General features: G+C 36.1%; 1 protein-coding gene across 6 annotated transcripts in view; it reads right to left on the reverse strand.

The window, feature by feature from the left end:
- The window catches only part of adka (adenosine kinase a), a 282,153-nt gene that overhangs the window by 132,652 nt on the left and 122,808 nt on the right, over positions 1-26,693 (reverse strand). For 2 of the 6 annotated variants that reach the window (XR_012388462.1, XR_012388464.1), the window contains exons 5-6: positions 21,545-21,717; positions 8,230-8,687 (exon numbers count right to left, since the gene is read on the reverse strand). Coding sequence is in view for 2 of the 6 variants with exons in the window: in NM_212791.2 (NP_997956.1) it covers positions 8,579-8,687; positions 21,545-21,717 (282 nt within the window). In the remaining 4 variants the exon portion in view is untranslated. Of the gene's footprint in view, positions 1-6,201; positions 7,900-8,194; positions 8,688-21,544; positions 21,718-26,693 lie in introns of those variants that run through there. The other 4 variants (NM_212791.2, NM_001272084.1, XR_012388465.1 and 1 more) reach the window with 3 other exon arrangements.

The raw sequence follows: 26,693 nt of genomic DNA on the forward strand, positions 1-26,693 counted from the left end.
CTGATTGTGGTCGGAACTAATCTTTGCAGGACATCGATCGAGTCTGGGCACCACTGATCTACACTTTAAATTGACTGTGTTTTGATTTATAAACTGATGAAATGACTAATAAGCTGGTTGCAGCTGGTGGGACAGCCGCTACGTAAAACATATGCTTGAATAGTTAGTGGTTCATTCTGCTGTGCCGACCCTTGATAAATAAGGGACTAAGCCTAAGGAAAACGAATGAATGAAAACCAAAGCCCAAGACTTGATCTTACATAATTCGGCACTACAACTATCCTCTATGCCTAGCCAGCACTGGCATTTACTTCAGGTTTACTTCAGGAAATGCATATCTAGCCTCTCAATAGAACGACATCAGTGTAGTGAGTCAACGGATCGTTCCAGAACCGAACAAGCCACAGACCATGTTATCCTTAAAAGATTGGTTGGTGCCTACGAGTCTGAGATTGATTTCATTTTCAAAGCAATCCACAAGCACCCAGCAAAAGGCAAATCCACAGGATACCTAGCCAGTCAACATCACAGTTGCGTGTTAATTAACTTTACACCCTAAAACAATAAGAGGCTCTACAATCAAAAACCCACCAAACCGGTTTTTGAGAAGTACCTTTTGGTTCGCTTGTCCTTTGGCGTCTGCAAGGAATACACATTCTCAGGCAGACACAGAAGTGATCAGAAACGCTTCCAAAGTTTAATGGACATACAGTAAAACTGTGTTTATTTGAGTAATGTATGTTTGCTTTATGTTTCTGTAGGTTTTTGTGTGTACATGTTCCATGTGTTTAACAAAACTGTTATAGATAGTTCTTGAGTAATAGCCCTCAGTGACAAATGAAATCTACAGAATGTTTATGACATACTTCATGTTTGGTATTGATTGAAAGCTAGGAAAGTTTCAAATGCATTGGTTTATATGAAGAAACCATATTATGAAAGGTGTCCATGTTATGAGACTTTATTTTAACAACTATGCTATCAAAGCAGCACCAACGCAATTTGTCAACCCGGCCTTCTAGAGGGCAGAATTGGGGTGTGACTCCACCCCGCACCTTATCTGATTGGACAAGCATTGTGTAGACCCAGCCTCTACCAAAGCCTATAAAACTTTGAACAAAGGAATTTCATCGTCGTCTTTTGCCGGTCATCTTTGCCAGTCGTCACCGCCGTCGCTGCCCGGACGTCGCTCTTCTCGTGCTGTGGCCGTTACATCGCCTCGCCGAAAGCCTCGTTACATCACGGAGCAGACCGCGACCTTCACTTGCTGCCGGCTCGACCCCCGATCTGCTTGTGCAACCGCTTCAACAACAAGCCATCGGGTCAACACATCCAAACTCTGAAACTCATCCTAACTACAGGAACCCAGGAAGGACTTCGAACGCCGCCTTGTCCAACATCCGTATCCCTAGCAACCGACTAAGGAAACCCCTCTTCACCGACAAGGGAATTCCATCACGTCACTGAAGTTGCTACGCTGACCAATCAGCTTCGCCGGGATTTCCCTTTGGACCAGTCGAGGAAACCAAATTACATCAGAACGCAAGTAGCACAAACAAGGTTTCTATCCATTGCTGACTCTGGTGTGAATTATGTTTAAGTAGTAAAGAATAGCAAAATTCTCTGCTTTTATGGTTTCTCTCAGGTTGCAATGCTAAGAACTTAGCAAAGGCTAGAAGTTGAATCCACTCAGTCAAAACTCTCCTCAAACTGCTTGTGTGCGTGTGTGTATGTATGTGCGTTTGTTTGTTTTACGTAGATTAGTACTTTGTGTTATAGAGTAGCAATAAACTTTTGTTTCGTTTTAAGATCCGTGTTGGTGTGTTGTGTGCTTTATAAGTTAATGCCTCAGCTTCAGATACTGCTACCTTGCTTATTAAATAATTAGATACTGTTTTTATATTGTTATTGTTGGCCACGTAATAATATAATACAGGATTGCTTTACACTAAACGTTCTATTTGCTGGACAAATACTTAAGTTGAGTGTAAGCTTTAAATAATTCTATGTGAATCATGTTCGAATCTTTGATTCGAATCCCCAAAGTTTAAACATGATTTAAACCAAAGAGCTGATTCTTACATCAGGGTAAATTAAAATCAATCCCTGAGGTTAAGGCGAGCGAGTTGCATGGTTTCATGTTCACACAGGGTTGTCTTCCATTCTGAACACAAGGTCAATGGAGATTACCGCTCAAGGAGGCCTCCCTTATCACCGCACTGAAGCATGCCACAGTGCATTAAGTGGAAATGGCGCTGGATGTTCTCCACTCAGCCCTCTTTAAAAAACAATCTCAGCAAAATGCACCGCGGAGGACTATCGAGCAGACCTCTGCACTTACCATTCACAATATGTCCTTGTTTACCATTAAACGAGTAAATCTAGCTGGTTACTGAGAGGTGCTTAGGTGGAAAATGGAGCAGCCCTGATTGATGCCATGATACGGTACCATTTTAGGGCCATGACTTTGTAAATAGCAGATAAGAATTCTGCTGGTGGACCAGGGTGCCGTCGCAGTACTGTCAGGGGAGCTATGAGCAAATCTGAACAGATCTGGAGTGGTCTAGCAAGAGAGGCTCTCTGAGGGTCCCGGTGGAGGATTGACCACCTCTGTATTGTGCTCTCACAGATGGGCTCACATGGTTGCCAATTACATGGCAATTACATATTTGCACAGGCACTGATGATAAATCCAGCCTAACGCATTGCAAACCCAGCCAACATATTTGCATTTTAAATTAAATGGGATTTAATTCTCTGCTTTTATGTAAGGACACAACATTTGGATGAATTACAAAGCCCTGTATAGATGTACATTTCCTGCTTTGATTAATCAACTTTACATTTAAATCAGTTAGACAGACAGACAACAGATCGTTGGAAAAAAGACTGAAAGATATAAACAACAAGACATGACAAACAGAATGATAGAGAAAATGTCAGACAGAATGACAGATAATGTAGAACAATAGAATGAAAGAAAGAATATAAGTTAGAAAAAACGAATGAAAAATATAGAAACCGAATGACAGAACAACAATGACAGATACTGTAGAACAACAGATAGACAAAGAACAATAGATTTAAATAAAGCCAAAAAAATCTACAGTTTGCCTAATGAATTAGTCTTGCTTGCATCAATTTCACAACAAGGCAGAAATCTCTATCAGAAAGAAGAGAAGAAAGAGATACTCCAGAAAAAGCTTAAGGTCAGCAGAGAGAGAGAGACAGAGAGAGAGAGGAAGAGTCAGATGTGGCTTGATGCATAACAAGGACAGACTGGCTGGTGCCACGGCCTGTGATGGTTATATGGAAGAGGAAATCGCTTACATAATCCTCCGTCAGTCGAATACAGAGACTCCCAGATAACCAGCAGGACAACGAACAAGAGCACTCGGTTTATTTGATCAACCGGCCTGTTTTCAGTTTCTCAGTTCAAACAATCAAGATCTGAGGCCGAGCCAAAACAAGCACTAAAGTCCCTTCTCAGAAACAAGTGCGTGTAGAACAAAAAGGAAGTCCATTGAGACTTGGGCCGCCGAGACCTCAGTCGGTGCTCCTGACACAGTCAAGTCCGCTCCCTCAGGGACTGTGAGCATCTCTGACCGCTCTGAGAGCAGGGCCAGAATTCAGGAGCGGTTCTTACACCATTAAGGTGAGAGAAGATCTACTCCAGTAATGAACTTGCTCTGGTTGGATAATCAATTCTCACACTCCTCGAACATCACCGGGGCCGCCTCTGGCCAAGAAACAGAGCACAGAACAAGAAAAATGGGGCCTAGAATGGATGTGCAGTCCGGCCAAATGCATTAAACATGTCTGCAGAGCAGAGACCTGCAGAGCACCTGGAGAAGCTGCTATCACGGCTCAGTTTGGACCTGTGGAGGAAAAACAAGCCTGCCCGCTGGGACGCTCAGCACTCCAATCTCAGCTGAAATTTGAGCCTCGGACAAACCAAGCAGGGCATCCACAACAGAAACTATCACCTCTCCCTCAGGATCGCTGTCAAACAAGTACAACTGAAAAGCCTGGGCTGACAAAACGGGGACAAGACTTTCAATAAACACTGGAATGTGCTTGCTCGCTCACTTTCTTTCTCTGTGGTTGAGGACAGCCATTTATCCAAGGGCACAGTTTGATGCAGATCACCATGTTCGGTGGAACGCCTTGTGCGACTGCACGCTTATGCAACAAGAGTGCTGAAAAGCAGCCGATGAAACGGCAGAGCCATCAGGGCACTTTCCCATGAATATTGGTGCATTCAGCCAAGTTCGAAAACACAAAGGCCGTCAACACGCGACGGCTCCTCAATATTCATGTATAGCCTCGAGCTTCCCATTCACCAAACGACAGTGTGATGAAAAACGTTTAATCAGGGACAAAAATGATTTGATTAGAGTGTCACGTTACAATGGCTGCCAAATTGAGCTTCAAAGACTGACTTCTGCTTCGAGGTTAATCACAGTCCTACAATACAGGTATTGAACAAATGACGTCCGAGCCCGCGCAGATGCCAGACTTTCCCCTCGATGAATGGCGCTTACAGCAGGTACAGACCCACGTGAAGAGCCATCCCAATCACATTTGCAATGGCTCATTAACAATAAGGTCGGAGTGTAATGGGGTCGCTCGTTTCACACCAACCTTGATTACCGGTAATTACAAGTGGCGGCTTTTTGCATCTCTCTTCTCGCGATGTGGATTCAGAATTAACCAGCACAGTTGACTGGCAAAGCAGACGAGTGCTTTGATAAACTTGTTTTCTTAAAGACTTAAGATATATGGGGTACAACTGATTTTTCCAAGACTTTCAAGCAAATTTTCATGACCTAATGTTTCATGCAATGTCTGCATATTCATGGTAAAAGAAAAGCAATGCATGTTAAATTTTTTTACAGCATATCGTAAAACACGCAACAATCTATTTAGTTTTAATTTATATCTGTGTAAAATTAATTTAAATAATGCCTACACCGCGCTAAAAATGTGAGAGTATGTGAATGGCCAAGGAAAAAAAAGAAAAACATACATTCAAGTATGCAGATATCTGTTATCTGATATCTGATATCTGTCCTGACTTTTCCAAAACTTTGTGGGTTTTTCTGTTTTTCCAAAAAATTTTCCAGGCCTGGAAAAGGCCATGTCAAAATTCCATGACTTTGCCAGGTTTTCCATGACTGTAAGAACCCTGCCCTCAAGAACCCTCAATCAAATCTCTGTACTCTCACAGGTGAGAGAGTATAATAATGTATGCCAATGACTGTGCCCTGTTTACACCTTGTATTATGACATGGTTTGGTTGATTGGATCACTAGTAGGGTGAGGAAGAGACTTTCTTATTTACACTTGGTGTTTTAATCAGTTTCTTTGACTACTTTTGAACCATTTTTCTGCCTCCTTTAACAGGAGAGTTGGAACTTAATCAACTTATCTGATCTTTTGAACTAATATTAGAAAATAAGCAGTAAAATTTTAGTTTAAACGACCAATTCTCCCTATTAACATGTGGCTCATTACTTATCTATATTAGGAGATTGGCTGTTTATATTTACTTATAAAGTACATGGTCCGTTGATCAAATTTACGTTCCTTAGACCTACCTAATACCGAAACCTAACTACTACCTAAATAACTATTAACAAGCAGAAAATTAGGGGGGCTAATAATTCTGACTTCAACTGTATATCATTTGTCACACAACCAGCGATCGCTCTCCAGAGATCGCTGGTTCTCACACGAACTCTCAGGACTACACTTCCGCATTCCCCAGGACTACACATTCATACATGCACTTCTCCCAGATACGCACGCCTGCTCATTCATCTAGCTTGATTGCACAAACCAGCTGAACCTTGTCATAGACTGATATCATACCACTTATAAGCCACTCATAAACCCTTCCAGTTTGCCAAACTTGTTTGCTGTACCAGTGACATTACAATGCGTTTCTCCCTGTTTTGTTTCTCAGTGTGTAAACCCTAGCCTGGTATTACTTGTTATCCTGTTTAGCCGCCTGCCTTATAACCTATTGCTTGTATATTGACTACGATTCTGGATTTGCCTGCACATACCTGTTCGAACCTGATTTGACCACTGCTTGCCTGACGCTGAATAAACCTGCATATTGGATCTTACCTTCTGTTGTCAGTGTCACTCCCCGGCGTTACATCATTATAGACCAAAAGATGGTTATTTTTTGTTACTGTTATCAACCCAATAAGAAATAAATGACCGTTATTATCTAAATTAGGAGATTGGCTGTTTATTTGTACTTATAAAGTACATGGTCCGTTGATCAAATTTACGTTCCTTAGCCCTACGTAATACCGAAACCAAACTACTACCTTAATAACTATTAACAAGTAGAAAATTAGGAGCTAATAAGGGCTAAACACAGTTAATGTTTTATTAATAGCAAGACATTATGTGATTTACATTATGAACTTGAACAGAGATGATGTAAACAATGTGGAGATTAGCAGATTCTGGTTCTGCTCTGATTATTACAAAACTATGCCAAACGTTGTGGGTTTGTGCTTTAATCAGCATTGGAAAGAGAACACTGAGTTCTACACATTATGCACAATATATTGGGTGAGGTACAGTTGAAGTCAGAATTATTATTTAGACTTTCCATATGATGTTTAACAGAGAAAGGAAATTTTCAAAGTATGTCTGATAATATTTTTTTCTTCTGGAAAAAGTCTTATTTGTTTTATTTCGGCTAGAATAAAAAATAATTTAAGGTCAAAATTATTGGCCCCTTTCAGCTATATTTTTTCGATAGTCTGCAAAACAAACTATCGTTATACAATAACTTGCCTAATTAACCTAGTTAAGCCTTTAACTGTCACTTCAAGCTGTATAGAAGTGTCTTGAAAAATATCTAGTAAAATAATATTTACTGTCATCATGGCAAAGATAAAATTAATCAGTTATTAGAAATGAGTTGTTAAAACTATTATGTTTAGAAATGTGTTGAAAAAATCTCTCCGTTTAACAGAAATTGGGGGCAAAAATTAAAAAGGGGGCTAATAATTCTGACTTCAACTGTATATCAATATAGACCAAAAGATGCTTATTTTTTGTAATTGTTATCAACCCAATAAGAAATAAACGACTGTTATTTTCACTGGTTCACTTACATCAGAAGTAACTATTTGTTTTGCACTCAGTTTTTTTACGCTCAAAATAATTCCAAATAATCTATATTTATTGACCTATGCGCTTCAAAATTGAAAGAGTTATTAGTTTTTGTCTGAAATTGCCATATAAGTGAATCTACGGCAACTTTCAAAATCAAACAAAAAGTGCTTCAGGGGGATAATTTATGTGTCGGTGCTCTTTGGGTAAGGGATACATAAAGATAAACAGCAAAATTAGTCCAGGCACTTGAAAAAATTTATTATTATTAACATGGCTATTCCATTAAAACTGCACCTACGCAAGTTCAAGTGTGTCTTGAGTTCAATTAAACACTATGGTCACATGACTCATGTCTAGAATATCTAAACAATACAGAAATAATATATTGAACACAGTTATATACAAGTCAACTTTAAAGTCATTATTAACGTAATAATGAAAGAGAGTAAGAAAAGTTAATACAGATGAGAAGTATTATACAACATACTTTTCAAAAAGTACAACATAAATGTATACTGCATAGGACTTATAATTTAACTGTTTATCTATGCCAAATCATTTTTGCTTTCAAACCCAACTTACGATTTAAAAAAACTAAATTTACATACAATGTTCTTTAAGTACACAACCCATAGTCTTTAGTAATTGTGTTAATGCACTGATGCTAATGAGAAGTTACATCATGAAAGCAACTGGATCTGGCTCAAAGTGGACAGGTTCAAATCATTTCAGACCCTGTTTAAAATGGTAACACTTTACAATAAAGTTCATTAGTTAATGCATTTACTAACATGAACTAATCATGAACAACAAATGTACAGCATTTATTAATCATAATGGAACATTTACTAATGCATTATTAACATCCAAGTCCATGCTTGTTAACATTAGTTAATGCACCATGAGTTAACATGAACTAACAATGAACCACTGTATTTTCATTAACTAACGTTAACTAACATGAACAAATACAGTAGTAAATGTATTTTTCATTGTTTGTTCATGTTAGTAAATGCATTAACTAATGAACCTTATTGTAAAGTGTGACCTTTATAATAGCATTATTTAACATCATTTGTCAATGAAAAAAATGCATAATACAGTACCAGTGTAAGTGGCATTGGAGTTAACTCCCACTCATGAAATAGCAGTTTCTTCACTTCAGGACTTTATGAAACATGTGAAGAGGTTGGAATTTAAGTTCCATATTGCAGAAGACAATGTTTTTACCATAAGATCACATTTAGAAAACATTCAACTAAACAAAATCTTCATCAACAGCAAAAAGTTGCACCCCCTGCGATATGAAAGCTTGGCTCAGAAAACAATAATCAAACTGCCAGCTTGGAAAAAAAAGTACTTTAACACTTCGCATCACATGGTGACAAACTGCAAAAAAGGCAAAAGTGTCAAGAGAGACTTTTCTACTCACAGCGATGTAGTAAACTTGGGCTTTCTCAACAAGTTTCCAGTTCTCCTCCAGATCGAGGTGTTTCTCTTTCTTGTAGCAATTAGCGGCAGCGAGATTTGCAACAAGAGACCTAACAGAACAAAAACACAAAACTACAGTAAATCAAACTGTCAGCCGTACAAACTGAGGTCAATAACATTATAAACACAAATCATTTGCACCATAAGCAATTATTCAGCAGCAATTACCTTGCAAAAATACTATTTTCAGCTCACAGAATTTACAATTAAACATGTCAAACAATACATTTTTTTTGGAAAGATAACAAACTTAAATATAAATACTGCATTTTTTTTTTACAACAGAGACACTAGGACTGCACAATATATTGTCTCAGCATTGATATCGCAATGTGTGTATCCACAATAGTCACATCTGCAATGTGGAGAAGATATTACACATGAGTCAGAGTTCAAAACATGAATGACTTGTATAAACATCATTGCAAAGTTTATCCATAACCTAACCAATAAGTTTATCATCATCTGCATGAGTTTTTAAGCACTGTGACTGTGTGAGCATTTTAAGCCACTTCAAAAGAATTTAAGTACAAATAATTATGTTTTTAACCTAAATATACAAATAAAGATCAATTGTATGTATATGTGCATTAGCAATACATGCATTTTTGTGCTACTTTACATTTGATTATGTAATTTGTGCCTGAATACTGCTAGACTTTAAGAAAAACTAAAATACTGGAAATTTAATTTGTATCTTTGTCTTGTCGTCAACCCCCATTGTAAGATCAATAATTAATAACTTGACGTCTAGTTGCTCATTTGGAAAATTGGCAGAAGGTAGATTTTTCCAATGAATCATCTGTTGAACTGCATCCCAAACATCACAAGTACTGCAGAAGACCTATTGGAACCCGCATGGACTTAAGATTCTCACAGAAAGCAGTCAAGTTTGGTGAAGAAAAAGCATGATTTTGTGGTTACATTCAGTATGGAGTGTGCGAGAGATCTGCAGAGTGGATGGCAACATCAACAGCCAAAGGTACAGTATCAAGACATTTGTGCTGCCCTTTACATTACAAACCACAGAACAGGGCAAATTCTTCAGCAGGATTGTGCTCCTTCTCATACTTTAGCCTCCACTTCAAAGTTCCTGAAAGCAAAGCCGGTCAAGGTGCTCCAGGTTTGGACAGCCCAGTCACCAGACATGAACAATATTGAGAATTTCTAGGGTAAGATGCAGCAGAGATTAAAGATGAATCCGAAGAATCTTGAATTCTTGATGAACTCTGGGAGTCCTGCAAGAATGCTTCCATTCCAGGTGACTTAATAAGTTATTTAAGTCATTGCAGAGATGTATGGATGCAGTCCTCCAAGCTCATGGGAGTCATACACAATATACATTTTTTTTCACTCCACCATGACTTTATATTCTATACTGTACACTATTTCCTTTATGTGACGAGACTAGGCAAAGTCCGACCTTGCTGTCCTAATTAAATAATTAAAAATCAAGGCATGATCATATTTTATTTTGGTAAACTGTAATCTAGAGTCCTTTGCCTTTAATATAAGCAATTTCTGATACCAAATGATTAACTAGAAGTCAAGTTATTATCTGTTGTTTCTAAAACTAGGATAGGCGACAAGACTTTTGTCAGGTAATAAAGTGCATTTATTAATGCTTGTCACTGGTTTATTACATTTCATGCAAATTTCATCCCAATTAATGTAGTTTGATGATTGTTTAATAAAAATAGACTCATTCATTTAATCCAGAGAAAAGTATACTAAACGTCTACGCCGATAAACAAAAAATCCTGCAGCCCCAAAAAGACACATAAAAAATACTTTATACCATAAAATATAAAAGCATTGTGTTGGGCATCTTAAAAAATGTAAAATGCATCTCGCATGATAAATTCTCCAACAAGGCAAATTGTTGCTAGCTGAATACCTAAAAATATGTTTCAGAAATTCGTTTTCCTGAAGGTTTTGAGAAAAATTGCGTCTTGAAATTATCATCATTATATGACCCAAAGGCACCGTCTATTCCTCATAACACCAATGCCCATTTCCTTCTCTAAAATGGCTTTATCTGAAAGCCGCCACATAATGCAGTTGAGAAAGCGACTCTATCTTCAGGGTGATTGTGTAAATTATGTAGCTCTTTTCCTGAGTGAAACGTGCCGCTGCTGTACCTCTGTAAATTGCTGTAGGCGGAATACGACTAACATATGGACTATGGCTTTCTAAACAGCTGCTTAGTGTCAGCTCAGCCAGAATTAAATATCAACACACTTTTCCCCTCCTTTATTTCTCCTCTTTTTTATTTAAGTGCAAACGCCTTACAAGACCTTTCCCATAAATAAATGAACAAACAAATCAATAATGCAGGAGAACTGCAAACGTCCACCGGGACTGCTGTTTCTCCATTAACCTCCCGGTGGTCCTCGTATCAACAAAAACAACTAATTCCACTTTGAAAAACAACCACTCTCATTATTCACTTGTTACTGAGAGGATGCGGTCCCAACAGGCCGGCCGCTACAATGAAGCAGCATTAGCCTCAGAGAAGAAGCGCTGCTTTGCACAGTCAGGCCACAAATGAGAATCAATAGACCTGCGGTTATGGCTTTTGGGGGGGAAAAGTGAAGAGGTTTGAAACAAATGGCAGAGACTGAGCTTTTATGAACAGGTGCATGTTTTTATATAGGACTCAAGAGCATATGAATGTACATCGCCTGATAAGAAATATGTACAGTACTGCATAATTATACAATTTGCACAATGCAGAAAAACACAAATAGAACACAGCTATAATAACCTGAAGAATTACATAGTATTACATAGAATTACACAGAATGTGGGGATGTTTGGTATATTTAAGGTGTATAAATCAAAATCTTGCATCTCTACACAACCTGACAAGTCTTGTCGCCTATTCAAGTTTTAAGAACAGAAAAAAAATAACTGGAATTTAGTTGATCATTTGGTATCAGAAGTGGATTACATGAAAGGCAAAGGCTACTAGATACAAGCTTATTTTCCCAAAATAAAATATGATCATGCTATAAGGACAGCAACGTCTGACTTTGCTTAGACAAAATACTTGTCATTTAACAGAAATACAGTTCAGTATAGAATATAAAGTCATGCTGCAGTGGAAAGAGAATTAATGTTGTATATGACTCCCATGTAGGGTTGTAACAATATACCGGTATGACGGTTTACCACGATTTTAACGTGCACGATTATCATACCATGAACAATTGCATATCAACGGTTTTAACCCTTAAAGACCGAGACAGCCGCCCGCGGCTAAAAATAAGTATTGCTCTTAAATGTTTAATAACTTTTGATCCGCTGATCCGATTCATACAATTCAAAGATTGGCATAAAGAAGAGAATCTCAGCTTTCCAGTGCTGTATCACATAACATTCGCAACTTTTTTTCTTTTTTTTTATTTTTTATTTTATTTTTTTTTTTTACATTCGCGACTTTCAGAGGCTCCGGAATCAGTGCGGTTACGTCATCAACATTTGACAACGCTGATTTGACAAAGAAACGCTCGTCACTGTGTCTCCGGACAAATCAGACATGATACATTGATGCATTGTCCCTCCTCCATGCCCAGATTGGTTCAAACTCGCTATATCACAACCAATAAGCATAGGTTTCGCTTTTGTTTGTGGACCAAGCTTTTTGAACAACACGGAATGAGAGAAAGGCATACATTTATGCGCGGCTAAATAAAACGCAAAAAAAAAAAAAAAAAAAAAAAGTTTTGCATGAAATAATTCTCATACTAAGTACTTTTGCATGCACAGCAGCACAGAAACATGACAAAACAGTGACACAGCAAAGACGAACTGCTGCTCTTGCTGTTTTCAAAAGACGCAAATGAAGATGCAGCTGTTTGTCTGCATTGCAGACAACCATATCCAAATCCATATCGATAGACAACCATATCCATGCTGGCACATAAAACCTAAGGATGTTCCATATTGAATCTAGTTTCGTTATGTAACTATTTATAGTATAGTAAATATTTATATCTATTTTTTACTGAGGATTTGCACCATGTTTATTTGGACTTTATTTGGACTTTGACACATTATTTATTATTTTCTTATTTTTATTTGTTCATTGTAAGTGGTGTTGTTTATAGTAACTAAAAATATATTATTTGGAAAAAGTCAAATTTGCTTCACTGTTCTATTATTTTGTAACATTTGTAACATACCGTATACCGCGAAACCGTCAAACCGTGGTATTGTTTTAGACGATTATCATACCGTGAAAAATTCATACCGTTACAACCCTACTCCCATGAGCTTGGAGGACTGCATCCATACATCTCTGCTATGATTCAAATAACTTATTAATAAAGTCATCTGGAATGGCAAAGAAAGCATTCTTGCAGGACTTTATCAAGATTCTTTGGATTCATCTTCAATGCCTCCTCCATCTTACCCCAGACATGCTCAATAATGTTCATGTCTGGTAACTGGTGGTCAGGCCAATCCTGAAGCACCTTGACCTTCTTTGCTTTCAGAAACTTTGATGTGGAGGCTGAAGTATATGAGAAGTAGTACTATCCTACTGAAGAATTTGCCCTTTCCTGTGGTTTGTAATGTAATGGGCAGCACAAATGTCTTGATACCTCAGGCTGTTGATGTTTCCATCCACTCTACAAATCTCTCGCACGCCCCCATACTGAATGCAACCCTCAACCATGATTTTTCCTTCACCAAGCTTGACTGATATCTGTCAGAATCTTGGGTCCATGCGGGTTCCAATAATTTTCTGCAGTACTTTTGATGATGGGGATGCAGTTCAACAGATGATTCATCAGAAAAATCTACCTTCTGTCACTTTTCCAAATGATCAACTAGACGTCAAGTTATTATTTGTAGCTCTTACAACTGGGATCAACGACAAGACCTTTGTCAGGTGGTGTATATGAGAGTTAAAGAAATCATATTGTGTTCAAGAACTGAAAAAAGTTATATGAAGCTCATGCCCATGATGAATTATAAGTCTGTTTATAATCATTTATAATACATTCTTAAAATGCATATATAAAAACAAAAAAACATACTGTATTATAACGACAGCTATAGCTAAAATATATAATAATATTAATAATTATAATAGTATACTAATACATAATACTTAAAGCCATCACTGATGCATTTTTTAAAGGTTAGTAACTGTATTATGAGCCACAGTAATTATTATAAGGCACAGGGCTCTTATCAACCTTATCAGCTCCTATAAATCCATCCATTCACTTGAGAACTAAATTTAATCACTTCCTAAGTCTGTAACTAGGGCATAATAACATTTAAACATTGCCGACTGCATCTTTATGAATACAATCATGAGTGACTAATAAACAATTATAAATCAGTGTATAATGTGATTTGAACATGTATAGTAAAAAAATCAAATGCATCAGTAACAAGTATTAATAACACTATAATAAATGTAGTTACAACTGCTATTATAACACAATATAAAGTTTGTTGTGTCTTTATAGATGCGTTTACAGAATTATTATTACCAAAATAATAATAAAAATTAAATGTGATATAAATATATATACATAGCCATTTAGCCATTACAAGATAAATGTTGTTCAACATGAAAATCGACACTTTTTGAAACGCTAATATTATTTTACTAGATGTTTTTAAAGACACTTCTACACAGCTTAAAGTGACATTTAAAGGCGTAACTAGGTTAATAAGGTTAACTAGGCAGGTTAGGATAAATAGGCAAGTTATTGTATAATGATGTTTTTTTCTGTAGACTATCGGGAAAAAATTTACTTAAAGGAGCTAATAATATTTTACCTTAAATGGTTTTAAAAAAAATTAAAAACTGCTTTTATTCTAGGCGATATAAAACAAATAAGACTTTCCCCAGAAGTAAAAATATTATCAGAAAAGCTGTGAAAATTTCCTTTCTCTGTTAAACATCATTTATGAAATATTTAAAAAAATAATAAAAATAAATAAATAAATAAATCAAAGGGGGGCTAAAAATTCTGATTTCAACTATAGACACACACACGCACACACATATTTTCTATTTGTTTATTATTAAATAAAAGAATAACATTAATTTTATAGTTAAGTGGTTGTAAACAATTTATTTTATCATTATTATTATTTATTATTATTATTATTATTTAAACAAACAAATGAGGTTGAACATTACTAAATTTAATTTGATTAATTTAATTCAACACAAATTGTTTGCAACAATTTTGCAGACATATTTTTCACTGTAAATATACCTTTAAATTCACTTATGAATTATGAATCATGTTACCAATTATTTCAATAATTTGTATTCAAAATAGCTAAAATGTCTGTTAATTCGCTGCTGCGGGATGTTCTAAATCGCTATGTAAAAGCAGTTGTCAAATATTAAACCTTTAGATACAGACTATAAAAACTAAAGAGTCACATTAGACTTCTTGTTTAACATCTGTGAACAGTACATCTCTGTCTACTTCCATTCCACCAACATTTACAAGTACTATTAGACAACGAAAACAAACCAAACTAAATATTTCACACATTTACAATACATACCCTTTCAAACAGTAATCCTGGATACACACTCATATGCCCATATAATTACACCTAAATTCTTTAATGTCATCCACTAATATACTGCTATTCTGTGCATCTCAGCTGTGCATATTCATCCAATAAAACCCCTCAACAAACAAATAAAAAAAGCAACTGATTGTAATTTCCACATGCAAGATGCTGATCTGACGCCATTCGGCTCGATGTCATCGTGTTAATCAAAATCAAATCCATTAAGACATAATAAGCGTTTGAAGAGGCACAGTCATGCTGATCAGAGCAGACTCTCCTCCATGCCATCATTACGCCTCACAGTGGGCAGAAGGGCAGAGACCTGAAACCTGCTCTCATATCAGCACTCTTTTAACGGCGTCTCACCAGCGGCTGCGTACAGGTGCGCTGGAGGGGGAAAAGTATTGAGGAAGATATTGATCAAACCACTTTCAGGCCTTGAGCTGCAGGTCTGCGAGTCTCCTGTAATGAAAGGGTCTGCTTTTGACAGGTGAGGTGCTAATGAGAGGAGTCTCATAAGGCCAAGGCTGACAGCTCTACAAGCCGCTGCTCTTTCAAACCATCTCTAATGCATCGCTCCGCTTGCACTAACTCAGTGACAGTCCAAACAAAGAGACCAGTCCTCAGAAATCTGCTTCCGCACTGGCAGATCTTCACTGGATACATGAATCTTTTGAAATGTACACTGCCGCTCAAAAGTTTGGGATCATGCTAATTTTTTGGGCCTTTTTTTTTTAAGGAAATATGTTCTTCTCATCAAGGTTGAATAAAATAAAAGTAAAATAAATAGACCTAAATAATACAATAAATTTTTTTTGTAAATTAGATCAAATAAAAAGTGATAAGGAATGATGTGACGTAAGGATTTTGAAACAAATCTAGACCGGGTCTGTCTTAATTGCCTTTCAGTTTTTTTCTAAATAGAGAGCACAGATAAAATGTCTATATTTATATAGAGTTTTGTTTGGTATTTAATTAGTATTTTTTAAATAGTTTTTAAATGTCCAATTGCATATCTTATGCATATTTGTTTTCACATATTTTTCTGTATTTTACTATTTATCTATTATCTATTGTTATTATTACTATTATTATTATTATTATTATTATTATTATTATTACTATTATTATTTGTTAGACTTTTTAATCTGCTCGATCCCCTGGTTTCAGACTGTCCTACTTAAAGGACAGTCTGAGAGGGGATTTTTTTTGTTGCCCCCCTCTTACCCTAATGTATCTTATTTCCTTATTGATCCTTTAAAACTAATAGTGTATTTCTCTGATTGATGAGCATCAGTAATAAAGTCATTTAACTTTAGGTAAACTAAAAATGCAATAAATAAATTACAATTTATAAAACCCATTTTCATGTTTTTCAATTTTTGTTCCTGTTTCTTCATTTTAATAAGTTGCTCTTCTACTATGACCAAATCTTACTTTACACTGTAAAAAATATCCAGAAAATGGAAGTTTTCCGTATTTTGTAATTTATGTTTTTATTTTTTTATTTTCACCATTTATTGAGGTTTTTTAATTGAATTTTGGGACCTTGAGCTTTCTTCCAAATACTTTTAACCCTAAAAAGATTTTAAAAGTGACATTTTGAACATTTTTAATAGTTTAAAGTGATTTATTGTCTGAGTTGGTGTTGTACATTACAGTACAAAACCTTGTAATAAACTAAATTTTTTGTTATTTGACTTAATTCTCTCTATATTATTTAAACTACTAAAATCTAAATAAAAGTCATTTCAACAGTTGACAGATCAGACATTAACATCCCGTTATGCAATTCATAGCCGTAAAAAAACAGAAAACACTTGTGAAATCACAAAATCCAGAAACTGTTAAAATAACATATTTTACAGCATATCATTAATAGATTTTCAAAAAAAAAAAAAAAAATAGTAAAGAAAATTAAAGCATTTTTCTTTAAATAAAACCCTTTACATTTATTATAAATGTATTTACTTCACTCTTGAAAAGTTATGTTAATAAAAACAAATAATGTTTTTGATAAACAAAAGTAAATACATTTGTATTGTATTTTTGAATGGTTCTGCATTACAGTTTCCATTCAAAAATGAAGCAGACCAACAGTTTTCAACTCTGATAATAACATTAAGCAATGATGCTGAAAATTCTGTTTAAATAACTTTAACTAATTGCTGTTTTAATTTGTAATAATTAAATATTTTGATCAAATAAATTGCACCCTAGGTCAACAAAATTGGTTCAGTTTTCATTTATATATAGATTTTTACTAATCACAAACCTTTGACTGGTCTTGTATATCACATGACCAAAAGTATGTGTGGTCTGATATACATGGAGAAAGCCATCCGTTAACATTTGCTTTCATCAACATTTTCTCGACATCAACTGCAAAATACACAAAATAAAGTGACCGGGATGATCTGCAGTGCCTCTCATTTGTCTGCTCAGCTTTTGAGAGAACACACCTGTGAGCGGTTGTTCAAGCACACACACACTTTACAATTGTTTTGTTAGCAGCTCTGATTAAAAAGCAATAGCATGAAAGAACACATGCAAAACAAATGCAGATCACCACCTGAACGATAGTGACTTTTATGAAACAATCAAATGTCAAGCAAGTAAAACTGTCATCATTTTACGTTTATAAGTAAGCTAAATGTAAATGTTTGTTGACACTTTAGGGTAAGTATTGATTCCTACTGTTAACTATTTGCTTAGTACCTGCTTATTAATAAGATATTGGCTGTATATTAGTACTCATAAAGTATGCTCTCATTCTACATAACTATATCTAAACCCAACTACAATCTTACTAATTATTAATAAGCAGCAAGTTAGTTTGTTCCCCCGAAGAAAATGTACCTTAAAATAAGCTGTGACCAAATGTTTACAGTGAAGGCTGTAATAATTTCTGATACTTGCTTCAAACCACAGCAGAACTGTTTTGTCTCTAATCAAAACACAGCAATTTCGGAATCATTCAATGGCCCATTCATAAAGAGGGGGATTACATTCCTGAATGAATCTGTCTTTTGAACAAATTGAATGAATGAATTGCTCAGTGACTTGCTCCTAATCAATTTAAAGCTACCTACTGGCCTTTTTAATGACCCTTTTGACATTCCTGGGTTTCTCAGTAGTGGAAGTTGTCATAGTTGGGTAAAGCTAGAGCTCAGTGAATAGGAGAGTAAAATAAAACATTTTGTATCAATGGTGTATATGCACACAGTCTTTAAATTTCAGTCAGCCAGCACCAGGGCTTCCGGTCATCCCATACAGAAATGCAGCATTTAAGATCAGATTTTTTTTTTTTTAAATAATCTTTACTGCCTGGCTGAGATCCGACATAAAGCAGGTCTCAGACCAAACAAGAAGCACTGCAATAAATATTTTTTTTGAACCTTGTCTTTAAAATATGGAAATTAATTTTACGCCAGTATTTTCAATGGAATTTCTGTGTCAGCCTGCTGCTAAAGAAGGTGCATGTGTTTAAACGTTTTTTTTTTTGTCTCTTTTTACTCATTAACAACCAAATGGATGCTTACAGTAAGTCTATTTAACTGATTATATTTGAAATAGATTACAACATTGATGTGTTAAAAGCAACATTATGAAATTAAAAATAGTCACATAAAGCTTTCACTGGAAGTTCATCATTGGCTGAAAAAAACTAGCTGTGCATAAAGTCCATTCTATTTGCCGAAATGATAAAAGAAAAACTCCACGCTGAGAGTTTTTATATGTACCAACGGCAGCTAGAAGAGAAAACATCATCAAATTTACTTTCCTGCCCATACACAATGCATTTCAAAAGTCTTGCGCAAGCGGTATCCTCAACTGTGAAAGAGGGTGGTCTAGATGGGATACAGCTGAGGATACTCACATCAATATAGCATCATTTTAGTGACAATGTACAGCAAATATTATTTTTACATTACTGTTAAGGGTTGGGTTTAGGTAGGAGTAGACACTAATAAAATACAATTAACCCTTAACTGCCTGCTCCCCCAAATGATTGACCATATTTTGACTGTTTTAAATAATGACTGTTAAAGTCATTTAAAGAATGACTGTTTTAAATAATGATTTGCACAAACAGCAGGTTTACATAAATAATTAAATAAATAAATTAATTAATAAAACAAACATCTTGTTGCACTCGATGAACTTGCACTTGTTGCACTTGATGTTAAATAAGAATCTGAAATATTTTATGGCATACCGCAAAAATAAAGATGCTTTATTGTAGTTATTATTATGTTTATTGAAATGTTTGAATTTTCCTGTACTTTTACCATAAACCGACATATCAACCATTTGGTAGATATTGATATTTTAGATATTTTAAATGCATTGAGTGTGTTAACTAGCGACATTAGAAAAAGTAAAGAAATCCAATCTAAAAAAAAAAAAAAATCTGTGACGGGGCAGTTAAAGAGTTAATGTGCAATTTAATAAAATAACATAAATTCTTATCGTTAACTTCCGATCGCAGCTGTATCCCTTCTAGCAACAACGGCAGCGCCCATTACCCGTCATATAACTAATATTATGATCATTATTGAGCTTTTTAAAAGACAATATATGTTCTATCGTTTATTTGAGAATCAGAGTATCAGATATATCAGTTTCAGAGTATCAGTTTCACAATACAATTAGAACTTTTTAAATATTTACAGAAAAGGGCAACACGTAACAAAATACGATATATACTGTAGATGGATCATTGGAGCTGGTGGGTCACATTATAAACTTCACACTTCACCATGGAAGCTTTAGAACGCAATGAATTCTTAGGCCCCATTTACACTAATACGTTTTAGTTTTAAAATATATAAAACATAAGTTTTGCTACGGTAACGCCATCCATCCATACAAGGCTGTTTGGGGCTTTTTCTTTAATATTAAGTAGTCTACACAAAGTTCAGTCTTGCATCCTTTCCTTGTAAGTTCAGACTTCCCAAGTTTGGAAAACAAACTCCCGAGGACACGTCGGGTGAATCTTTTAAGGTAACAGTTTACATTATAGCGTCATTCCCAACAACCTCGGTACATTGTCTTACCTTCTTAACAATAAAATGAAAACACGATATAAGAAACTGCCTATTTTCATTTTAATATTAACAACTTAACAGACACCAAAAACGTTGAGGCATTTTGAAGCTACATATTTATATGACAGGCATCTTTTACTGTGTGAATATTTATAACAAAACGGAACCTATAACATAACTGCCTCCTTGACAAGAATAATTAAATATCACGTTTAATAAATATAGCGATATTAGATCCAGCTGTAGATTCTTAATGAACCATCCGATGTGCAAATCTTTTACCTGGGGAGTTCTGCTCAAAGCACCAACTGGGTGCCTGGAGCTCAGATGCGCGCATACACTGCAGCGCATGCCAGAGTGTGTGTGTGGTCACGTGATTTGCATTTTTTGCAGTATAATGTGAACAGTTTAAGAAACCCTAGGTGAATCGCCGCTGTGGACATGAAGGGTTTTCGTTCTAAAATGCCATTTAAATATTATCACAAAAAAACGGAGGGTTAGCTGGATTATTTAAAACTCATGCGTGAAAGGGTTAAAAACTTTTAAGGGTTTAAGATGCTGATGACTGTTAAATGCATCATAGAAGTCTTATAAAAAGAATCCATATTGCATTTCAATATTTTGACATTTTTTCCCATACTCAGACGTCAATAGATATCTGCAACAATAATAATAAAAAAATAATAAAATTTTAAAAAGTAAATAAAACTTGCTTGCTGAATCATGCTTAAGATATGTAACCTTTAATAAAACAGACAAATTTCAAATTAAAGCAAAAAAAAAAATAATACAATGAATTCCAAGAACATTATCTGGCCTCGCTCTAAAGCTAAGTCGGCGCTTTGTCAGGGTTCAAACCTGCTACTCATTTGAACAAATCCTCAGAGCCTATACAATCACAGATTAGTCAATAAGCTTCAATGCTCGCTATCGCGTTCTTACCGCAGGCCCGAGAAATAGTAAGTGACATTTAAATAAACACGTCAATCTGCTCCGCTCAAACGTGTGGGTAGCACGTAATTCAGCCCAAGCAGTTTCACATATCTGCTCAGTCATGGAATCTAGCACCCTTCAGGGCCAAGTCATGCGGTGTATCAAAATACCTCTGTGCTGATCTAACCCCGGCAAATAAATAAATCAAGAGCTCTGGCGGAAAAGAGCAGAACAGCCGGCGAGGGAACGCCGAGTCCCAATGCATCGTGAGGTGGGGTGTGTGAATGTGTGTGTGTGTGCGCCGGGGGCTGCTATCCTGAGGAAGCGATAAGGAACCTCCCTAGAGGAAAGGGGTGGCTGACCTGTTGTCGCCAGTGATGCAGGCAGCGCAGCTCCCCGTGGGCTCCTCACTCTGCTCATAGTAGTGGGCATCCACGTGGGCCTCCTCCGCCTTCTCTTTCAGGATCTTCCCGAACTTATCCTTTCCGATGCAGCCGAAGAAGGTGCCCACATTGTGCGGCTCCTGGATCATCCACTGGTCAAAAAGAGAGGAAAAGCGATTATTGTTACACAATAACACAGCTTCCATGTCTGAGAGCTTGAAAAAAAAAATAACTGGAAATCGCATATCCAGGATCAAGGAAGTTGTCTATATATTGACAATTCCTGGAAAGGCAGAATGGAGTGTGGTGGAGAGAGGCCCCTGTGCGTGCAACTCAGCTAGAGAATAACTAGTAAAAACAGGAAGTAATAGCAGACTGATAAGGAGAACAAATAAATACATTTTGGTCAGATTCAGGGTATAAATGTTGAAGACAATAAAGCGAGTTGATCTGTTGTGCATTTTAATGTTTGAAAGGGAAGTGGTTGGCCAATGATGAAAACTCAATACAAAATTTTGTTTTCCTGTTTTGTTTTCACATTCAGTATTCATTTATGCCTCACTTCCATGGAGAGGCATGCTTCAGTAAAGTACAGGACAGGATTGTTTAAAATGGGTCACCTTGAACAGTATTGCGTTTCTACTGCCAATTGTACCTTTACTTAGTAGGCATGAAATTCATAATCATTATCCTTCTCGCTCAAAGAACAAAGCCATACCGGCCGTTCACATTTAAGTTCACTATTTAAAATTTAGACATGAACGTGGCACCTCGTTTAGACACGACATATGAAATGCGATAAAAAGACATTCAGCAGAATCTATAAAAGTTTTGCGCTTGGGTCAGATGATTCATTGCTGCTTCCCGTGTTGTTGTTCACTTGTCTTGATCTGTGGTAAAGATTTACTATGTAAATCAACGGCATTCAGCAGTGAGTCTAGCTCTACCCTTTTGTCACTACTCAACCCTATAGACGACTAATCATTAAATCATTGTAATGGTAAAGGGTAACCCAATAAATATGCATAAAAAATAATAGTAAATAATTTGTTGGCATTAATCATGACTTTGACACATAATTACTGTAGGCTTGCATCTTAATATTAGTGTATAGCAGGCCATTTCACTGTAAACTATTGTGAAATTTTGTAATTTTGGAGACAACTTTATACAAATTTTAGGTGTGCATACAATATATGCATTACTGGACATTTAAATAAATAAATAAATAAACAAACAAACAAAAAGTATACAATTGACTTTTCTTTGGCACTGAAGTGGTAAAATTGCATTTCAATATTTCCCTTTTTTCCCTACTACAGAAGTTATTGGATATCAGCAACATTAAATAATATAAGCAAGTAAATAAAAATGTCAGTTTTAGCTAAATTATGAGTAAGATTTGTAACCTTTAAAAAAATATATATTCCAAATCAACTTTGTTTAATTAAAAAAAAAATAGAATAGAATTTACTTGAACATTATCTGGTCTCTAAAGTGGCATTCAGATTGTGTTGAGTTTTGGTCATTTAATCCCCTGAATATAAAAATATCAACTATAACAGACTTGCACAAACTTGTTGCATTTCGGTCACAATATCTTAAAAAGAAAACAGGGGAAGCTTATCAGATTAATCGATCAATTACAGTGGAAGATTAATTGATGGCTAAAATAATCAATATCTGCAGCTCTACTGCTAACCACCCAAGAACTCTCTGAGCAACACATAGTGATTTTCTTTCTAAATGAATCTGCAGTTTGAACAAATCCATGAAACAATGATTCACTGGCCCGTTCATAAAGAGGGGGATTACATTCCTTATTGAATCGGTCTTCTGAAGAAATTGAATGACTGAATTGCTCAATGACTTGCTCCGTCTATTTAAAGCTACCTACTGGGCTTTTTAATTCTGCATTTCCATATTTCCCTTTTTTCCATACTTCAGAAGTCATTAAGTATCAAATTTAAAAAAATAAAAAATTTGGAACAACTTCAAAGCAAGCAAGCAAGAAAATAAAAATGTCAAATCAGCACTTCATCAGGGTTCAAACCTGCTACTCATTTACTCATTTCTTTGGCACTCTACTGAGCTCTGGTCATAAAACCCTCTGATTATAAAGATATCAATTACTGTGTAACTGAATTGTACAAACTTTTCACAAAGGCTGATGGAACAATGAAACGACATCCAGGATGTCTGTCTGTAGGCTGTGCTAAACTCGATTACAGGGGAGCACTAATTCCTGCATCCTGGACGGTGGCTTACCACAAACACTGTGACATTGCCACTTTTATGGGGATGATGAAAAGGTCTTTCTAGGTTTTTAGTGCTGTGGGGTTTAACCTCCGAAGATTTATTAGAGTACACGTTGCTACGTTTGCTGCTTTTATTGCAACCTTGCAGTGTCTGTTGATGGGGCCCCTAGTGAATGAGATGCTCTGCCTGAGAGATGACCTGTATACATGAGAAATTAATCACTCCGTCTGTCTGTGATGCAACACACCTAGCTTTACAGTGTGGAAGTCTGTTTAGAGCTCGACCAAAAAGGCGTAAACATCATAAAGCTGTTGATGAGGCATCCCAGGTTCCTTAAAGTCAATTTTTACTTCAACAGTCTGACATATTTCTTGCCAATCAAAACTCAACTGCGCTACACTCTGCCAGTTTTCTAATCACAGATTTTAACTCCAAAGTAAATCCACTGGCATGGAAATGTTTTCGTATCCATCCCTCAGCTTTGTGCCTTTTAATGATATTTTTCATGGAGTTGTTTGGAGCCTTCATGTTCATGGTGTAAGTTCTGCCACAATATTGACTTGCCAAATTGAACCTTCCAGATGGTGCATTTATCCTAAAATCAATTGAAAGCCCTTGACTGCACACAAGTTATCTTCATTTAACTATTGATGTCTTCTAAAACCAATTGGCCGCACTAGTGATGCTTATAAGGGGTGAAAGTCTTCTCATATCAGTTGTTTTGGTTTTCAAAATAGTAAGCACATTGGAAGCTAAATTAAAAAGCAAAAAATTAAAACTATCATCAGTTACTACTGGTGTTCTTACCCAATATGGCACACATGTTCATTATCATTATCATATAAAAGCAGGACAAACAATGCATAAGAATTACAGTAAGTGAATTAACCACAGTGTTCTGAAATGACACTTCTGTCCAAATATGCCTACCTCTATACTACGTATTTGGAGAAAAACTCCTTGTGAGCAGAATATGTCCATTAGTTTTACTGAGATTTAAGTGCACCTCTTATGGACACTTTACTATCCAATGAGCCCATGCATGGAAGAGAATTTGTGAATGGCAGTGAGGCAACACAACTCATGCAAATGTTTGCAACATGAATAACATAGTATTCTTAGAAATGTATTCCCAATGACCATATTAGTCCTATAAAGATCATGCATTTATAACAGTGGCAATGTAAACAATTCATTTTCAAGTAATTTTCAAATCAAATGCACTACCTATTAGATAGCATGTGATTTTGACACTGCAATTTATTTTAGAGGGCCAAACATCAAATGGGTAAGAAACATCAAAGTGATTGTATTGGGTATTTTCATAATGTAAAGAAATTCATAAATATCTAATCAGCCACTTAACAGCTCACTTAACTAAAAGCATAGTGAAGACAATCTGTAAAGTTACATTTTTTTTGTGGATGTACATGTTTTCTTGATGGCAGAGATAAAAATAAATATATATAATTACATTTTTATTAATAATCATTAGTAACACTTTATTTTTAAGTCACAATTCACACTAATAACAAACCTTTCAATAAGACTGTTAGCTCAAACTACTAACTAGCTGCTTATTAATAGTTAGAAAAGCAGTAGATGGCGTTAGGTATTGTGTAGCTACTGTAACTTTATAACTATTTATAAATATTTAATATCTTAATAATAGGCAAGCAATAATTTAGCAGTTAATATGCTACCAATCATATTGATCATGCTGTACAATAAGCATACCTTCCAACACTCGCGTTTTTCCCAGGAGTCTCCCGTATTTAATCAGCGATGCCGGCTCAGCATCGTGTTGTCTACTGGCCATCGATGATGGACGATGGCATCGTCTATTGGCCCAACCCTACCAACAACTTTTCCAGCATATGTTGTTATGCAGCAGATGCCCTTCCAGCGGCAACCCAGCACTGGTAAACACCCATACACTCTTGCATTCACACACATACACTATGTCCAATTTAGCTTATTAAACTCGCCTATAGTGCATGTCTTTGGAGTGTGGGGGAAACCAGAGAACCTGGAGGAAACCCAAGCGAACATGGGAAGAACATGCAAACTCCACACAGAAATGCTAACTGGCCCAGTCGTGACTCGAACCAGCGACCTTCTTGCTGTAAGGCGAAAGTGCTACCCACTGAGCCACTGTGTCATTATAAAGATGAATACACTGCATAATAATAACAATGAATACTGTAATAAATGTATTGTTCATTATATGTATCTGTTTGTAAATACAAAACTTAAGTTGGAACCTTATTGTACAGTGCTACCATCATTTTTAGATGAAGCAAGATCAGTGTGACTCAAATTGTGGTCCATAAAATCTAAAAGGAAGATTTGTGCATGCATAAATTAGTCGCTTTTGATTTGATGTTGACTTACACCTCGAGTGTTTGAAATGCGCAACTGCCCAGCTCTCTCTGATCATCCCCACCGAATCTAACATTTCCTGAGGTCATCTCTCATGATTCCTGCTGCTTCTGTTTACAGACCCAACACTTACAGACAACAACACTCCAACATGACATGCTGCGTTGCATTTTAACCGCACCTGGAGAGTGTTTTCCACCAGGTGCAGTTACTTGACAACAAACCATGGGGGAAAAAATTTAATAAAAAAGTCCTGAATGTAAAAAAAAACACACACACATTAAATGTATACATGTCAGTATTGGGACTCAATTGGCAGCTGCGCGCATCTTTGATCATTAGAGACAGCAGAGCTCCAATGGCAGCTGATTAGGAAGGATGGGGTCGGGGCGGCGCTTTTAATAAGCCTCCAAAAACAGCTTGGCACAGCACACACCTTTGTTCCGACTCGCATAATCAAAGCCAGCCAAAAACTGCGGCCAATCAA

This window comes from Danio rerio, chromosome 13 (genome assembly GCF_049306965.1).
Source record: "Danio rerio strain Tuebingen ecotype United States chromosome 13, GRCz12tu, whole genome shotgun sequence".
In the NCBI taxonomy this organism is placed as follows: domain Eukaryota; kingdom Metazoa; phylum Chordata; class Actinopteri; order Cypriniformes; family Danionidae; genus Danio; species Danio rerio.